Raw genomic sequence first — 17,150 nt, forward strand, 5'->3', positions numbered from 1 at the left:
TTAAATGATCAACATCCCAGGCTGAGGGGCTGCAGAATTACCTGACAGAGCATCATAGAACTCGTCCTCGCTCAGGACACTGAGAGGCGGCGATCCTCCAACCAGAGACTGCTCTAGTTCATGGTGCTCAGTGGCCAGAGTCTCCAGGGCTTCAGACAAAATTTTGGTTTTTTCTTGTTCTTGTTCCAATTTAAAATTCCTCACCTGGAAGAGAACAAACGTACAAAAAAGACTTCAGCATGATGCGACTCAGACCTGCTCGTTAGGAGGTGAGGAGGATTTGCTTTTGACCCAGTTCAACTGCAACATCAGACATACAGACAGTTGTGTTATATATACTTGGATGAATGAGCTGAATTACTAAACTGATTCTGCGCTTCCCAGGGGGCCTTTCTCACAACAGCTCTGGCTAATGAAAATAGATTAAGACCGAACAAACAACTTCAGTTCAAATGATCAGGTGCCTGGTAAGCAAATATTAGTCATTTCAGAAAACAATTTAAAAATATATATATATATATAACTATATATAAGCAAATTAAAAAAAATCTTTCTCAAGATTAAGCATGAAGAAACGAGTTTCAGTAAGTTATCACACAAAATGAAGAAAGCCATTCTAAATATACAAATGTGTACCACATGAAAGTCTGAGCTACAGTCATAACTATCCAACTGACATCTAGAACAGTCTGTGAACATGCCAAGGGGAGGGCCACAGGCTGCTAGGCAGTAACTCTAACAATTTTTATTGTCTCCATTCCATATTTTGCCTTGCATTTGGCACAAAAAAGAAATCTGAGCTAGATTAGAGAAATGGCTAAGTGTGGCTTGGTTCTTCAACCTCTGAAGAAACGGTCAATTTCGCCCAAAAAGGCCCAAGAGCATTTGAACCTCTGCCATTGATTAAAACCTTCTAAATGGAAAGAATTCACTGTTCATATAAAGTGGCAAGCACTGGCTTGGGTGGGAACCATTTCACCTGTTTTTGTATCAGAAATTCTGGAAACTGCAACGATGCTATAATCTCCCTCCATTTCTAGAGGCAATGCTGCCAGTACCATGGGGCAGAAGGGTGGGGATCTAACGTAACTAATGCTGCAGGTGCAGGACAGTCTCCTTCCTGCTCCTCAGTTTCTTCCCCTACCAAACAGGAGGGTTCTATTATCATCTGATTATCTCATTTCATTAGTGGTCTTCAACTAAAAAAACCTTTCTTTCTTTAACAGCACACCGTATTTTTCCAACAGAATCCTACAGCTCCAACATTGAAATAAATCCCTGTGCTGGAAGACGTTAGGTAGAACTCACAAGTCCCACCCCTCTCCTCAAGGCCCAACCCCAGGGGCTTCACCGACACAATGAAAGGTATTGGGGGAGGTAGTATCTCTTCCAGGTCAACATTTCCACCTTTGTGTCTTGGACGCTGAAGACCCCTCTGACAACTGCTCCTCGGAAGTCCTGGCCCGGCGGAGGCAGCCCCTTTCGCTCCTGAGATTTGTGGCTCTCTGAGGCCTTTGTGGGTCTGAGTCCCTGGTCCTGCACATTAGTTCCGACACTGCAGGAGTCAGTCATGTATACATCTTGAAACATGGTTTTACTGAAGTGCAAATTTGAAGGAGAAACAGGGTTAACACTCTTTATTGTCTAGGGAAAAGTTCCAGTCCTCAGGTACCTGTGTTTATCATTACAGCAACGAGATTATTATTATTAGAGCCGTGGTAATGAAATAAAAATAGCACCAAATGTTAAGCAATAACAAGCAGGGAGAACATGTAAAACTGAGGGGGGAGGGGGAAAGGACATGTAATGATAAATTTTAGGAAACTGAAAAACACTTGCTAATATTCCTAGCAGGAGCCCTGATGGTGCAAGGGTTAAGTGCTTGACAGAAAGGCTGGCGATTCTAATTCATCTTGCTACCTGACCCTATCGAGGTTACAGCTTGGAAAATCCAATGACACCCAAGACCCGGCTACTGGTCTCGTCTTCCCCAGGACTTACAACACAGGCAAACCACAGCCGTCACGAGGCTGAGATCTAGATGGTGCCTGGCTCCCATCAACAACCATTCCGACCAGGGGCACAACAGAAGGCCCAGTTAGGATGGAAGAAAACTGTGGAACACAACTCTAATTCATTGGGAAAAAATTCATAATGTCTTGATAGAAATTTGAACACTTGAGACTACTGCCCAAAGAAAAGCTTTTAACTATGAACTAAAGCCACTTCTATTGCCACCTCTCAGTCAAATAAGGACCTACCAATAAAACAATTAATACCCACCCCACGAAGGATGTGCTCCTTTAAACTACCACCCTAGCTTAAGACCAAAAGGTCACCATGTGACACCAAAGATGAGAAGGCAAGGCAGGGCAGGGAAACTGATGGGCAGAAACAGGGCTGCCAGGTGCAAGTGTTGCTAGACCGTGGGGATGGTGACAATGTCACATGAGCATCTGCCTGGGAATTGCTTTTCTGTGCGAACTTTCATGTAAAACACAATGAAATATTGACAGTGACAAGAACATAAAAACCAACAGTAAACAACATATACAAACAAACAAACCCCCTGTGGGGCAGCTCCACTCTGTCCATTGAGATCACTGAGGTAGGAAGGGGGGAGTGCAAAGAATTATAATAATAATAAAAAAGCTGTGCTTTCTCCATCTGACAGAGAAAAATCATTCATGTATTGATAAACGAAGGCTACAAAACTGTACACAATGTCCAAAACAATCTTTTCTCTCAATCTAAAAGATCTACGACAACTGTGAGAGTATTTGTCAGGTAATTCTACAGCTCCTCAGCCTGGGATGTTGATCATTTAAAGACCACCCCTAAGTGTACTCTGAGGTGGGTGTCACCTGGGTTTCTGGGAATAAACAGATAGACCATGGAAATACATCAGTGGCGTTCCTTACTTGAGAGACAAAGCTAGATACGTTGTTTTTTTATCCAAGAGCTAGTGTCTCCATCTCAAGTGAATAACTCATTTGTTTTTGTAACCATATAACATCTAATAATAACAAAGAAGAAATGTGTAAGACTTAGGTTATTAAAAAGAGCCACGCTGGATTGATCAAGCCCAACATTTCACCTGTCCTATAAGTGAGTAATTGGTCAGCGTTCTGTGAATGATAATCATTTACCACCCACTTAGTGGTGTGTGAATGCCACAAAACAAAACAAAACATGACAAGAAGGACCACACTCTTTCACCCACTCTCTCCCATTGGCTGCATGGTTGTAGCTTTTCAAATGTCAAAATGCAAATGTGCTGTGGATTCTTAAAAACAAGAATCAGCTAAATTACTCCTCTGTCTTCAACAAATACACAAGTCTGCATACCAAATTCACCTAGCTGACTGCAGCAAAATTCAGAAAAAATGATGGACGCCCCAAAATATTCAGTTCCTGTAACAACAACGACAAAACTCTTATTCAAAATGCAATCCATGCTCTATCTAGCTAAAATAAGCACTTTCGATTCTCTGACACTGCCATCTGTTCTCGCTTGCTTCAAGAGAAGGAGTAAAGAGTAGGAAGCAGAAGAGAGAGGGAGACGAGAGAGGCTCCAATTCTGTCCTATGTCTTGCCTTATTTTTACCTGCCAATTGATCTGGGAATATTTTTATTAATTTCAACTGTAACAGGGCTTTCTGCACTCAAGATGATCTTTCTGGAAAACGCCCCACAAGGCAGCAGCATCGCCCAGCATGGAAAGCACTACATATGACAGCAAGCAGCTGTAGGTCACAGAAGTTGCACCAACAAAGAGCTCTCTTGATAACTGTCAAGCATCTAAGAACACACTTCACTGCCATAGCGCATTAGAGTCAGTGAGAAGCCTCATTGGGACAACGTAATTTCAAATGCCCTACCTTCTCAATATTTTAGAAAGACTTATGGAAAATTCTACATTTAAAAATTAGTGTAGAGCTACTGATATGGAATATGCCGAGCATAAGTTCATAATACGTTCATCTTCCTTTCAAACTATCTTATCAAACTTCCATTTCCTAGTTCAGAAAACTATTTATTTTTAACAGAAAGAGTACCCTTTTGTGCAATATTTCTTTTGAATTCCAGTGCTCTTAGTTGGACACAGGGAATACTACATGGTTTAACATCAGGGAGGGTGTGCATTAGGGTAGTGTCCTCTCACCGAAATTATTCCATCTGTATGCTGACAAAATCATAAGAGAAGTTGGATTCTATGAAGAAGAATGAGAACAAAATTGGAGGGCTTATTAATAAGCTCAGATATGCACATGATACAACCTTGCTGCTGAAAGCCAGGATCACTGGAAGCACTTGCTGATGAAAATCACAGACTGCAGCATTCAATATGACTGACAACTCAATGTAAAGAAAACAAAAATCCTCACAATTGGACAAATAAGTAACATCATAATAAGCAGAGAAAAGATTAAAGTTGTCAAGAATTTTGTCTTGCTTGGATCCACAAACAAGGCTCATGGAAGCAGCAAGAGATCAAAAGATGCACTGCAGTGGGAAAAGCAAATTTGTGGCACAAAACCTCTTTAACGTGTTGAAAAGCAAGGATGTTACTTTGAGGACTAACACACACCTGGTCTAAACCAGGGTATTTTCCATTGCCTCATAGGCATGTGAAAGTTGCTCACTGCATACGGAAGACTGAACAAGAATCGATGCATCTGGATTATGGCACTGGCAAAGACTACTGGCAGGACCATGGACGGCCCAGAGCATAAACAAATCTGTTCTGGAAGAAGTCTGGTCGGAATGCTTCTTGAAGGATGCATGCCAGAGGATGGCAAGCCTTCGTCTCATGCACTTTGGCCTGGTTGTCAGGGGACCAGGTCTTGGACATCATGTTGGTAAAGTAGAGGGACAGCAAAACCAGGAAGGCCCTCGGCAAGATGCACGGACACAGTGGCTGCAGCAACTGTGAGGTGAGCGCAGGGCCGAGTAGTGTTTTGTTCTTTTAGGTCAGAGCCGACTGCAGTGGCTCCTAACAACAACACAGACATGTTGACAATGGTTTTCAAAGACTCAAACAGTAATGACCCTGATGAGTATCAAAGGAATAACGAAGATTCTTCACAAAATTAGTGACCTTTCCATGAGTTTATCGTAAGGTTCATCGTGTTTCTAGAATAAGGCTGACATTACCTTTTTCCAGTTCACATAAACATTGCACCCTTAGTCGTGCCTTTCCCACAGCAAAAGTCAACACATAACTAAGCGATTGAAAAGGTTAGGCTTTCTATTGGGAAAAATTTAAGAAATGAATCACACTTCATAGTAAATATATGCATTGGTCCATGTTTGTAGCCCCTTCAAGATCAGTGCGTCAAGCCTTCCCAATAGTCTCCACCTGCTTCAATGTGCCCACCTTTCATTTTGCTTCATTTCAGGCTGGCAGGAGACACTGACAGTGTCTGCTTCCAAAGAGTCTTCATGTTGACGGCGAATGGGCACTGCGAACACGTCCAGAGTCCTGCAGAAGTTGTCAGTAGCCATTCTCAACCTTTGTACCGGTTCTTTCTCTCTAGAAAGCAGCCTACTACTTTCCTTAAGGTGACTGGGGATCAATCAGGCAGATAATTAAATGTGGCACTGACACAGCACTAAGTGGGTGGTAAATGATTATCATTCACAGAACGCTGACCAATTACTTGCTTATAGGACAGGTGAAATGGTGGGCTTGATCAATCCAGCGTGGCTCTTTTTAATAACCTAAGTCTTACACATTTCTTCTTTGTTATTATTAGATGTTATATGGTTACAAAAACAAATGAGTTATTCACTTGAGATGGAGACACTAGCTCTTGGATAAAAAAAAACAACGTATCTAGCTTTGTCTCTCAAGTAAGGAACGCCACTGATGTATTTCCATGGTCATGGACCCAACAGTATTCTCACTTTAAGACCTTTTTTTCAGATATGTACTGTAGGTGACTCTGTTGTTACCACACATTTGTTACAACATACTCAGTAGCAGGAGCCCTGGTGGTGTTTTGTCTACTCGTTGGGCTTCAATCCACTTGGTCAGCTGTTTGAAACCACTGGGCTTTCTATTCTGGTAAACTGTTACAGTCTCGGAAACCCACAGGAGATCTAGCTATGAGTCAGCACTGGCTTGATGGGGTTGAGGGAAAGTCCGTAAGGGCCCTTCTGCCCACTAGACAGCCATTCTGCTTCTGTGGACAAGGATGAAGCATTCATGTGATGGTCACGGGTAATGCCACTCCCAAATCCACAGCCAGGCTGAGTCACTCTTTCACTCCCAGGGTCCAAGAATATAAAGATTCATTCCACGTCTAAGGCAAGTATGAAAATATATTCTTGGGACGATCCAGCACATACTTGCAAAATAAATTTCAAGATTTTCACCTGACACTATGCCCTTTCAGCTACCCCACCCTATCAAAATGTTCCCAAATGTAATTAATTTCAACATATCCATAAAGTGTTTCTATCAGTCCTTCCTACTACTAAACAAAAACATTGGTTGAAGGAGAAATGTGCCTCTTTGACTCAGCCAAGCTTAGTGTAAAACAGATGCAAGCAAAGGAAAAGGATTGGGGGATTTGTATTTTAATATCATCCCTCTGGTTGATAGGCTGAATAACAGGCCTCAGAGGTCCAGCGAAGAATCATCTCTTAAGAGACAACTGTGATAATCCAAATAAAAGATACGTCAGGGTAATAGTAATCAAAGTGTTGAGAAGTGGTCACATTCTGGATCTTGAAAGGTTTCACTAACAGAGTTGGGGCTGTAAGAGAGAAGAGGAAGCAAGGGTAACTCCATGGTTTTGACCTGAGCCGCAGAAAGGACAGACTCATCATTAGCTAAGGTGGGAAACTGAGGAGAAGCAGGGACCACTAGGAACTCCCTTTTCTCTACATGAGTGTGAGATGCTCTTGTATTTCCAAGTTCAATGCGTCAAGGAGATATCAAAAAGATATTGAACCCGCTGGTCAGGGAAGAGAGCTAGGCTAGCGATGGCTCTGGGAGTCATCTGCAACAGACTGTACATTGTCACAAAACTCGATATAACACTCAGGAAAAATGAGACTGAAGTGAGCACATACGGACCAGAATCCTAGAAGGAGAGGTGAGAAAGAACCAGCAAAAATAGAGAGAACAAAGAGTTAAAGGGAAACCAGGAGTCTGGTGTCCTTGAAGCCTAAAAAAGTGTCAAGGAGGCAAAAGTGATCAACTGTAAACGATCAAATAATATGAGCACTGAGCAGCAACTGCTGGATTTAGTGACGCGGGGATCTATGGGGAACTTGAGCCAGAGGAGTTTCCATGGGTGGGGTGTTGGAGGCACAAGCCAGATTGGAGTAGGTTGAAAGACAATGCCTGGAGAAAACTTGGAGAGAATAAGTATTAGGCCTTCTCAAGATGTTTTGCTCAAAAGGGAGGAAAAAAATTGGGATCATTGCTGAAGGTGGGGTTCAATAGTTTGTACTTTGGAAGAAAACACAGCATGTTTTTATACTGATGGGAAATGTTCAATAGGGAGGGGAAAATCAATGATGGAGAAGTGAGAGATGAAAATTGCTAGCCTGATGCTCTTGAGCTTGTACGAAGGGGTAGGCTCTGATTCACATGGGTAGGGGTTAGCGTTTGCTAAGAGCACCCACAGCCCATCCCTCATAGCAGAAGAGGCAGAGAGGATGGGCACAGATTCAGAGAAGTGCAGATGGGTTACCGAAAGGCTTCTCATTGCTTTTGTTCTCTCAATGCCCAGAAGAAATATAAAATAACTCAAGGTTACATCCTGTGGTGTAGAAAGAAGCTCTAGCCTCTGGACACAAAAGTTGTTTGCCCTAAAATTAAAAAAAACAAAAACAAAAAAAAATAGATCAGTCCCACCACCTCACAAAACCTCCTTTAACCCAACAGGAGGTGGATAGTCAAGCCTTTACATTCTGTTTACAGCCAAGTCCACTGGTTCCTGGACCCGCTGAAGAACGCACCTTTCTTACAGGCAGGGCCATCTTCTTTGTTCTGGCTCAACTAGAGAGAAAAGGAATCCCTCCTTCCCCTCTGCGTCTCCCTGAGCTCCAGCTCACCACGGACCATGGCAAACAGGCGCATCTGGCGGCAGACTGCCTGCCCCGCAGCAAGCAGGACCACTTCACTGCAGCTTGTTGAACTGCAATTTCTATTGATATGCTGTTAAGTCAATCACTTTCCAAAGTTATTCTGACACTTACATGAAAGAAGAGATTTGGGGTTAGTTGGCTATCTGCAATGCATAGGAAAGAGGCATTCAAGAAATGCTTGTTACCTAAAAGAAAAAAATTTTAAAGCAAGCGAAAATGTCATTTGGAAAGACCAACAAAAGTCCAAAATATGACATTTATTTTTGTTGAGCTTGTTTTAAAATTAGTCCCCACAAAAATATAAATCAATAGGAGGCTTGTACTGGATGCAAACACATTTTGTTTTCATGCTTTTTTCCTCCCAAAAGTAGACATACAAGTACACTGTCCACTTCTACAGTATGGTGTATTCAGTGGACTAAATACAAATTTAAATCTAATGCTTTATTCAACGGCACTGGCATTTATGACAACTTGGTATAACTAAGATCTCATAAAACTTGCTCTTTCAAGTCCAAAGCTGCGCCACTTGGCACTGATTGTAACACTCAAACAAGGACTTCTCTTATAACGTAAAAAGCCTGCAGCAACACACATTTTACGTTCTAGAAGTAGCATTTAGGGGGTTATATCACTAAAAGCACTTCATTGTATAACTTCTAAATTATTCCAGATTGCCGTGTTTAAGGTAGCAAAAATTTCAAATGGTTTTTAAGTATCATCATGCCAATTATAGAACAAAATGTTAGATGATCATATGATGGTATATATTAAATGCACTGCAAACAGTTTTCAATGTAATGTAACAAGTCAGGGTTATTTATATAAGATGACAAAATTCAAAATCATTCTACTCAATAGACTGAAAATTTTTAGGCACTCTTTTTAATGACGTCCCCAAGAAATGCTTGTTCTTGATGGATACTCAGTGCCAACAACATGGTAAAAGGAAGGTTCTGGAAAATATTTTAAATGGATGAATATCTTGGTGTATATTAACAAGGGGGGGGGAGGGAAGAACAAAACAGGAAGAAATAACATTTCAAAAAAATTTTTTTTTAAACATTTCAAATTTTACCAAGAAAGATATCACTTAAGGGCTGAGCCTTAATCAAAAACAAAGAAACAAAAAGTCTCAGAGAATCTTAATGTCCTTCATCTCAGAACGAATTCATGGAGCAAACACAGAGCTTACCTTCGTGAGTGTTGGCACAAAGCATGGTCCTGCTCACACAGAATTATCTGTACACCTCATACAAATGAGCAAGTATATCCACCACGTTTTACTGTTTCCAGGGGGGTTGTTATAGACTGTTGGCTCATTAAGTCATCATTAAACCAGCTGAGGGCGTGTGTGTGTGTGTGTGTGTGTGTGTGTGTGTGTGTGTGTGTGTGTAAAAGGCTGATGAGAAAGTCTCAGTAACTTGTAGAAGGCCAGCAGAGGACGAAGCACTGACATCAAGGGCTCTGAACTCTTAACCCCCAGGGCTCCACAACCCACGGTGCTGGAAACACTAAAGGGTTCAAAGGCAGTGCTGAGGGAGATCATGCATCATAGAAGCAAAAGATCTTACAGGCTTTCTTTAACTGAACTTACCAAACTGGTGGACCATGCTAGTCAGAGAGAAAGCAGTTATATTTGAACTCCAGCAATACACTTATTATTGTTGTTGGCGTGTGGGTATGTATCTGTATCTGAAAACCAGGAGAGGTAAGTCTATAGAGGTGGTAACTGGATTGGTAAATTCTGAGGATTATGGCAGGGGAAGTTGGTAGAAATGGGGAATGAATAATAATGACTAATAGTAAGCACAAGAAAGAAGAAAATGTTCTAAAATGGATTGTGGTAGTGACTGCACAATGCTTTTTAATATTAAACCATTGAATTGGCTTATATGACAATAAAACTGTTAAAAAACTATATTTGAAAATAAAAAAACAACTTCCCTAGATCCCTTGCTGAAGATCACCTCCTGTAAAATGACAAAGGCATTATGTAAACTAGGAACCGGCATGAGTCCGTTTCCTCCAGGACAAAGTTTCTCTCCCCAAGCCCTGGTGCCTCTGTTCAGTTAAAGTGCTGGCTTACAGGGGGGTTCTGGGTCATGAAAAGTAGGAGAAGGCACAGTAACAAGACAGGTGTATTCCTGAAAGAAGTGTGCCGCTGCCCGCCGATTACAGACGTGTTTAAGCACCACAGATTCATGCACGCATAACTGGAGCCCTGGTCGCAATCCTTTCTGAGTGCCCCTCATATGTGTACTATGTAGGACAATCTCTATTTTGCACTACATCTTGAGGTATATGCTAATGAGCATATGAAAACGTGATCTCTAGGGTCAACATTTAAAATTTAAGAATCCAGATGATGAAATCTTCCAAATTTTTTGTGTGGATATATCTAAATTCACATGATACTTGGTCTAGACTTACATTTTAAATGGCTTGCCTAAATTTGAATATTGAGAAACTTGTTTTTACATGATTTCCCCCCCCCAAAAAAACATTTTATTGTGAGTTAATACAAAGATCATATCATTCCATAGTTCAATCACATTAAGCAGTATTGTACACTTGCTACCACAATCAGTTTAAAACATTCTTTTCCTTCTTGAACTCCTTGACATCAGCTCCCTTTTACACCCCTCCCCTCACAACATCCCCCAGAAACCCCTATTCTACTTGCTATCCTGATAGGTCCATCAACCCTGGGTTTCTAATGCTAAAAAATAGACGAACATACAACACAAAGTAAGAGGGTGACCCCCCCAATGACATAACACATCTGAGATAAATCCCAATATAGACAGACAAAAAAATGCAGAAAATGTTGGAAACCAGCTCAGGCCTAACGTGCATCAGAGGGGGATCAACTGACAAGGTTGTAACTGTTCAAGCAGGTTTATCCTTTTGATCTTCTATTGTCATCTCTCCAATGCACTCTCTCTGGTCACCACTGTCCTCCCACCCCTCTAGTCTGGAAAGAGGGCAGTCAGTGGAGGCTTATTTCCCATACAGATCCCCCATATGCCTCTTGGGCTCCTATAACCTCGTTTTGAGGTTCCTGGTAAAATAGGTAAGAAGTCTCAAACCATTTGGAGAACTATTTATCCTCCAACTACATCCCATTTCCCCCAAAAGTCTAAAATAGCATGGTAAAAAACCCAAGATACATTTCTGTCCGTGATGAACACTACTGTAAGTTACAAGGGCGTAACTGACAACAGGACAATTCAGCTTGTGCAGGATGTTTACTCAATGAAAAATTACAGGGGCTTTTGATATGTCTCAGTTAAATTAGCCCAGGAACTAGTTTTTAATGAAATGCCAAAAGAAAAATGGACCAAAGATGATACACTCTCAGTTGTAAATAACTAATCTACAACAATTTGTAGCAAAACCATGTAAGTTCATAACAAAGTGATAGAATACCTCTTTTGACCAAAGTTTCAAAAGGAGTCTAACATACTTGATATAAAAATGTAAGGAAGGCGAGGAAGGGAAAACGACAGGCAAATCTCAGTCAACCATACACAAAAACAAAACAAACAAAAAACAACCCAGGGCCTAGGTCCTAGTGAGACAACAGCACTGGGTAGAATTGACCCTGTGAGTGTCGGAGATTTTAACTGTTAATGAGAGTAGAATGGCCGACTTTCTCCCTGAGAGCAGCTGGCAGTTTCAAACTGTAAACCTTGTGGCTCAAAACCCAACGTGTAATCACTAAGCCACCAGAGTTCCTTCCAATCAACCACATCAATTACAAATATCAACAACAACAAAAATTAATGAACTGAATTATGCATCAAAAGGAAACACATCACAGCTAAATTGATATATTTGTTCTAGGAACAATTGGATAAGTTTAATTTTTAGAAAAGCATGAATACAATTCCTATATTAATAAATTAAATTTCTATTTAGTAATATAGAATAATGATCATGAGATTACTCCAATAGAAAAAGTCATTTTATGAGAGTAAATTCATTGCAATATTAAGTTTCAAAATAATAAAAATATTCTATCAAATTTATTAATAAACGTATTGATATAAACATAAATTTATTAATTTAATAAATATTAAAAATAAAAATAAGTATGTGTATGTGTAAACGAAAAGGGAGTTTTTCATATAAAGCATTCAGAAAAACAGCGACCAAGAAAACTTGGAGCAAACATCTTATCCAATGCTAAAGCATTAAAAACATTCTCTCTGAAATAAAGAATATCATAATGCCTAGAGTGTTCTTTTCAATACTGTATTGTGAAACTCTAACAGCAAATGTAGTCAAGGAAACAATGATAGAACTGGAAATAAAGCAACAAAACTGTCAGTCACTTCAAAAGATAGGGTATCCTACATAGACATGCCGAAATAGCAGCCTCGCAAAACACCTCGAGTTGTTTCAATTAAATAAGAAGGGCTGGTGAGTTTGCAGGATATAAAATCAATTCTCAAACATTAACATCAATCTTAGCCCCCAAATGTATGTCACTCCTCACTGACTTGCCTTGGTACTTTTATCAAGAATCAATTGACCAATGTGTTGTCTACTTCTGGACTCAAACCTGTCCCATCGAGCCAGGTGTCTATTCTTTCAGTAATAGCACACTCTCCCAATTACTGTATGGTTAGACTAAGTGCTGAAATCAAGTAGCGGTTCACTAAACTCATCTCTTCTTTTTCAAAGTTGCTTTGGCTCTTCTAGGACATCTGTACCAAAAACATTACTGGAATTTTGATTTGGATAATGTTGACTTGACAGCTTGATTTCTTCTAGCAATATATAAAAAATTACATCTATACACATGTAAACGTACATGTATCTGTCTTAGACGTACAGTCAGACGGCTCCTTAGAAGCAAAGGCATTATCAAGAGAGACCAGTCCCTAGAAAAGAGTATCATACTTGCTAAAGTAAAGAAGCAGCCAAAAAACAAACAAACAAAACAAAAACAAAAGGAGGACTCTCAACAAGATGGATTGACAACATGGAGGCAATGACAGGCTTGCCCATAGGAACAATTGTGCGGACGGTGCTGAACCAGGCAGTGTTTCGATCTGTGTGCATGGGGTCACTATTAGTCAGAACTCACTCAACAGCACATAACAAAAACACACCACAGATCTACGCCTAACAGCTTAACACAGAGAAAAACCTTGTCGTCAACCAAACCCAAATCAAACCTAATTAAAAAAATTTTTATAATCATTTTTTGGGGGGCTGATACAGCTCTTATCACAATCCATCCATACATACATCCATTGTGTCAAGCAATTTGTAAATACACTGCCATCATCATTTTCAAAACATTTTTTTTCTACTTGAGACCTTGGTATCAGCTCCTCATTTTTCCCTCCCTCTGCCACCCACCCTCCCTTATGATTCCTGATAATTTATACTTTATTCTTTTTTTTATGTCTTACACTGACCAATGTTTCTCTTTACCCACTTTTCTGTTGTCTGTCCCCCTGGGAGGACATGTAGATCATTGTAATCAGTTCCCCTTTTCTCCCCCCACATTCCCCTTTCCCTCCTGGTATTGCGACTCTCATTATTGGTCCTGAGGGGTTTATCTATCCTGGATTCCCTGTGTTTCCAGCTCTTATCTGTTTACATGCTCTGGTCTAGGCAGATTTGTAAGGCAGAATTGGGGTCACGATAGTAGGGGGTAGGAACATTAAAGAACTATAGGAAAGTTGTATGTTTCATCGGGGCTATACTGCGCCCTGACTGGCTCATCTCTTCCTTGTGACTCTTCTGCAAGGGATGTCCAATTGTCTACAGATAGGCTTCAGGTCACCACTCCGCATGCCCCCTCATTCACATTGACATGATTTTTTGTTCAGGGTCATTGATGCCTAATCCTGATCCCATCGACACCTCATGATCACACAGGCTTGTGTGCTTCTTCCATGTGGACTTTGTTGCTTCTCAGCTAGATGGCTGCTTATTTATCTTCAAGCCTTAAGGCCCCAGACACTCTTTCTTTTGATAGCTGGGCACCATCAGCCTTTCTTCCCACACCTACTTAAAATACATGGTTACAGATGACAGGCATGTGAGGAATAGTGGGAGATACTACAGAGGCCAGGAAAACCTTTGGGAAGTCACAGAAGTGTCATCTTCATCGTAGTGATGCTTTCACTAGTGTAAGCCTGAACCAACACTGTGTTCCTACACAAACAGTGCACACGTTACATAATTTCGTACACACTGCACAATGCCCTGATGTGCCAGCTTCCTGAGGGCATGTCTGATGGAGAAAAATGTGTCTCTCATTAAACTTCACTTCAAATACACGCAGTTTATGGTCTATCAATTCCACCTCAACAAAGCCAGGAAATATGCTAACACTTGGCAATAGTGAAGGCATAATAAGAAACAACACTGACAAGGGGAGTTAAAAGACTGATACACTTCTTATGAAATCTGAGGCATGTTTTCAAAGAATATATATGACAAAGGAAAACGTCCACTCTGGTAAACATTGTAAACAATGCGGGGTATTAAGCAGCAATATGTGCGGCGTTTGTGTATGTATACTAATAGGAACATAATTAGACACACCAACATTTTCTGATGCTGGTTTTTATAGTTGTCGCTGTACTTTACTGGAAATAGCCTTCCGTAGACTTCTGCATGTATCATGTGTCTTTCATGATGATGCACTTATAACTTTTTGGGGACTGATATGCTCTGGAACTGCAGGATGCATGGCTTCCCTTCTCTGTCCAGCTCATCTGAGATTCTATTACAGTCTTGTCTCACCACGGCGGCACAGCTTCCAGCTAAAAATAGCTTATTCTTATATAATCTCTCCCCACAACAAGAGGTAAACAATCATCTTTAAAACCAGAGAATCCAACCCATAACCTAAAGTAAATTTGTCTTCCAGAAGCTGTTGAGGGGTTCTGCTGTTGACAAAACCTATGCGTCACTGAAGTGACACGGTGCCAACTCTACTTTTTACAAATGAACTTTATTGTGCTTCTTCGTATCTAAAAAATACAACCATTTTAAGTGTATTCTATGCCCAATGAATATTGGTGAGAAACAGCTCATGTGATCAACACCACTATCAATGCCCGTGACTCCTCCATCCAAAGATCTCTGTGCCTCATTCGTCCCTTTCTCCCGTTCCCTGACCCTCACTCCTGGCAGGGCGGACTCCAGGGAATGAAATCATGCATGATGCACTCTTTTGTGTCTGGCTTCTCTCCCTTCATATCAAAGCTTTACAGCTCCATTCATGTGTTGAATGAATGACAGCGTCTTCATACTACCTGCCGAGGAGCACTCCACTGTTTGCCAATGCATTGGTTTGCAATTCTACTTTTTACACAATGCCTTCATCTATTTGTCTGAAAGTAGCTATACTCAGAACATGAGTCAAGAACTACACAACTCTCTTTGGATAAACCTTTGATGTTTATTCTGCTTTGAGAAGCATTTTCCTGTTTCTGAAGCGAGGAGGGAAAACCACCACTCCCCAGATCTGTTGGAACAACAACTCGGTAAGTTATAAAGCCATCCGGAGAAACAAGGTGTCCCAAGTTTTGCAAGTCGTAGTCCACAAGAGAAAGGTATTTGCATGGCCAACAAGTACATGAAATAAAGATGCTCAACGAATTAGCTATAAGGAGACGAAACCCAATCCACAATGAGGTAACATATCACCCCCTCTAGAAGGGCTAAGATAAAAAAAAAAAAAAAGGCACAAGACAGGTGTTGGTAAGGATGTGGAGAAATTGAGAATCATATGCATTGCTGGGGGGAATGCAAAATGACACAGCCACTGGCAAATGTTATATGGATCTCTAAAAAGTTAAACATAGAACTACCATGTGACCCAGCAGTCCCAGTCCTAGGGATACGGCCAAGAGAAATGAATACAGAGAACGCATAAACTGTGCACCAGTGCTCACTGCAGGGACAGTCAAAATAGCCACAACGCAGCATCAGCCTAACCGTCCATACAGAGCTCAACAAAATGAGGTATATACAGTACACAGTGGAAGAGTACTCACCCAGAACGAAAAATGAAGCTATCCACATTGTGGATAGACCCTGAAAAAAATTATACCGAGAAAACAATACATACACACACACACACACACTACTGTGTGATCCCACTTACATAAAGCAGATGGGTGGATACAGATCAATGCGCATTAGTGGTTTTTAGCCAGAGGTAAGAGGGTGTGGGGATGAGGGCATCCTGGCTTAAGGGCACTACATTTCTGAATAACTTGGAAATTAATAGTAGTAATGTTTGCACAACATGATGATCATACATCCATAAACTGTACATGAAAAAAATTTAGAAAATGTGTGTATGTTTGTGTGTGTGTGTGTATATAAAATGAGGCCTGGTGGCACTTTCAGGTGAACACTGGACTGTTAACCTCCCGGTCGGTGGTTCAAATTCATCTTCTACTCTAGAAAGGAAAAATGAAGCTATCTACTCTGGTCAAGATTTACAGCCTCGAAACCCTATACAGGTTGCTATGAGTTGAAGTTGACACCACGGCAATGGGATTGATGAGTGTCAATACATATTACATACATATACATTTAGATGCACATAACCCCAAACTTGGGGTTAGCAGTCCAATACTATCTGACAGCACCGCCAGGGCTCCTTTTTTATTAGATGGTGCAAAATACTAAAGAGAAAAATGCTAAATGTATGAAATAAATGAACTGGATGATATATGAATTAGATGCCAATAAAACTGTAAGACATTTAGTGATGCTAAGCAGGGGCCAGGAAGTGCTAGGGGTGAGGCTGCAATCTTACATGGATAGCCAGAGGCTCCGTGAGTCCCTGGTGCTGGATGGACAGCAGCCCAAGGGAGGGAGAAGGCCTGGGGAAGAGCATCGCAGGTAGAGGAACAACCAACGGTCTGAGGGAGAAACGGGTTCACATGTCTCAGTAACAGCAGGGACCCACTGTCCGGACAGAAAGCAAGCAGTGTGAGCAGTGAACAAAGTGGAAGCCCAAGAGGCAGGCAGAAGAACCCATCACGGAGCTTTGT

The 17,150-nt window shown here is 41.0% G+C and overlaps 1 protein-coding gene across 2 annotated transcripts in view; it reads right to left on the bottom strand.

The window, feature by feature from the left end:
• The window catches only part of OSBPL1A (oxysterol binding protein like 1A), a 244,562-nt gene that overhangs the window by 90,737 nt on the left and 136,675 nt on the right, over positions 1–17,150 (bottom strand). For both annotated transcript variants that reach the window (XM_004702913.3, XM_045296123.1), the window contains one exon: positions 42–204. In XM_004702913.3, coding sequence (XP_004702970.1) covers positions 42–204 — 163 coding nt within the window. The remainder of the gene's footprint in view (positions 1–41; positions 205–17,150) is intronic.

Source organism: Echinops telfairi, unplaced genomic scaffold (genome assembly GCF_000313985.2).
Source record: "Echinops telfairi isolate 266 unplaced genomic scaffold, ASM31398v2 ScPeMD7_7400;HRSCAF=8409, whole genome shotgun sequence".
Classification (NCBI taxonomy): domain Eukaryota; kingdom Metazoa; phylum Chordata; class Mammalia; order Afrosoricida; family Tenrecidae; genus Echinops; species Echinops telfairi.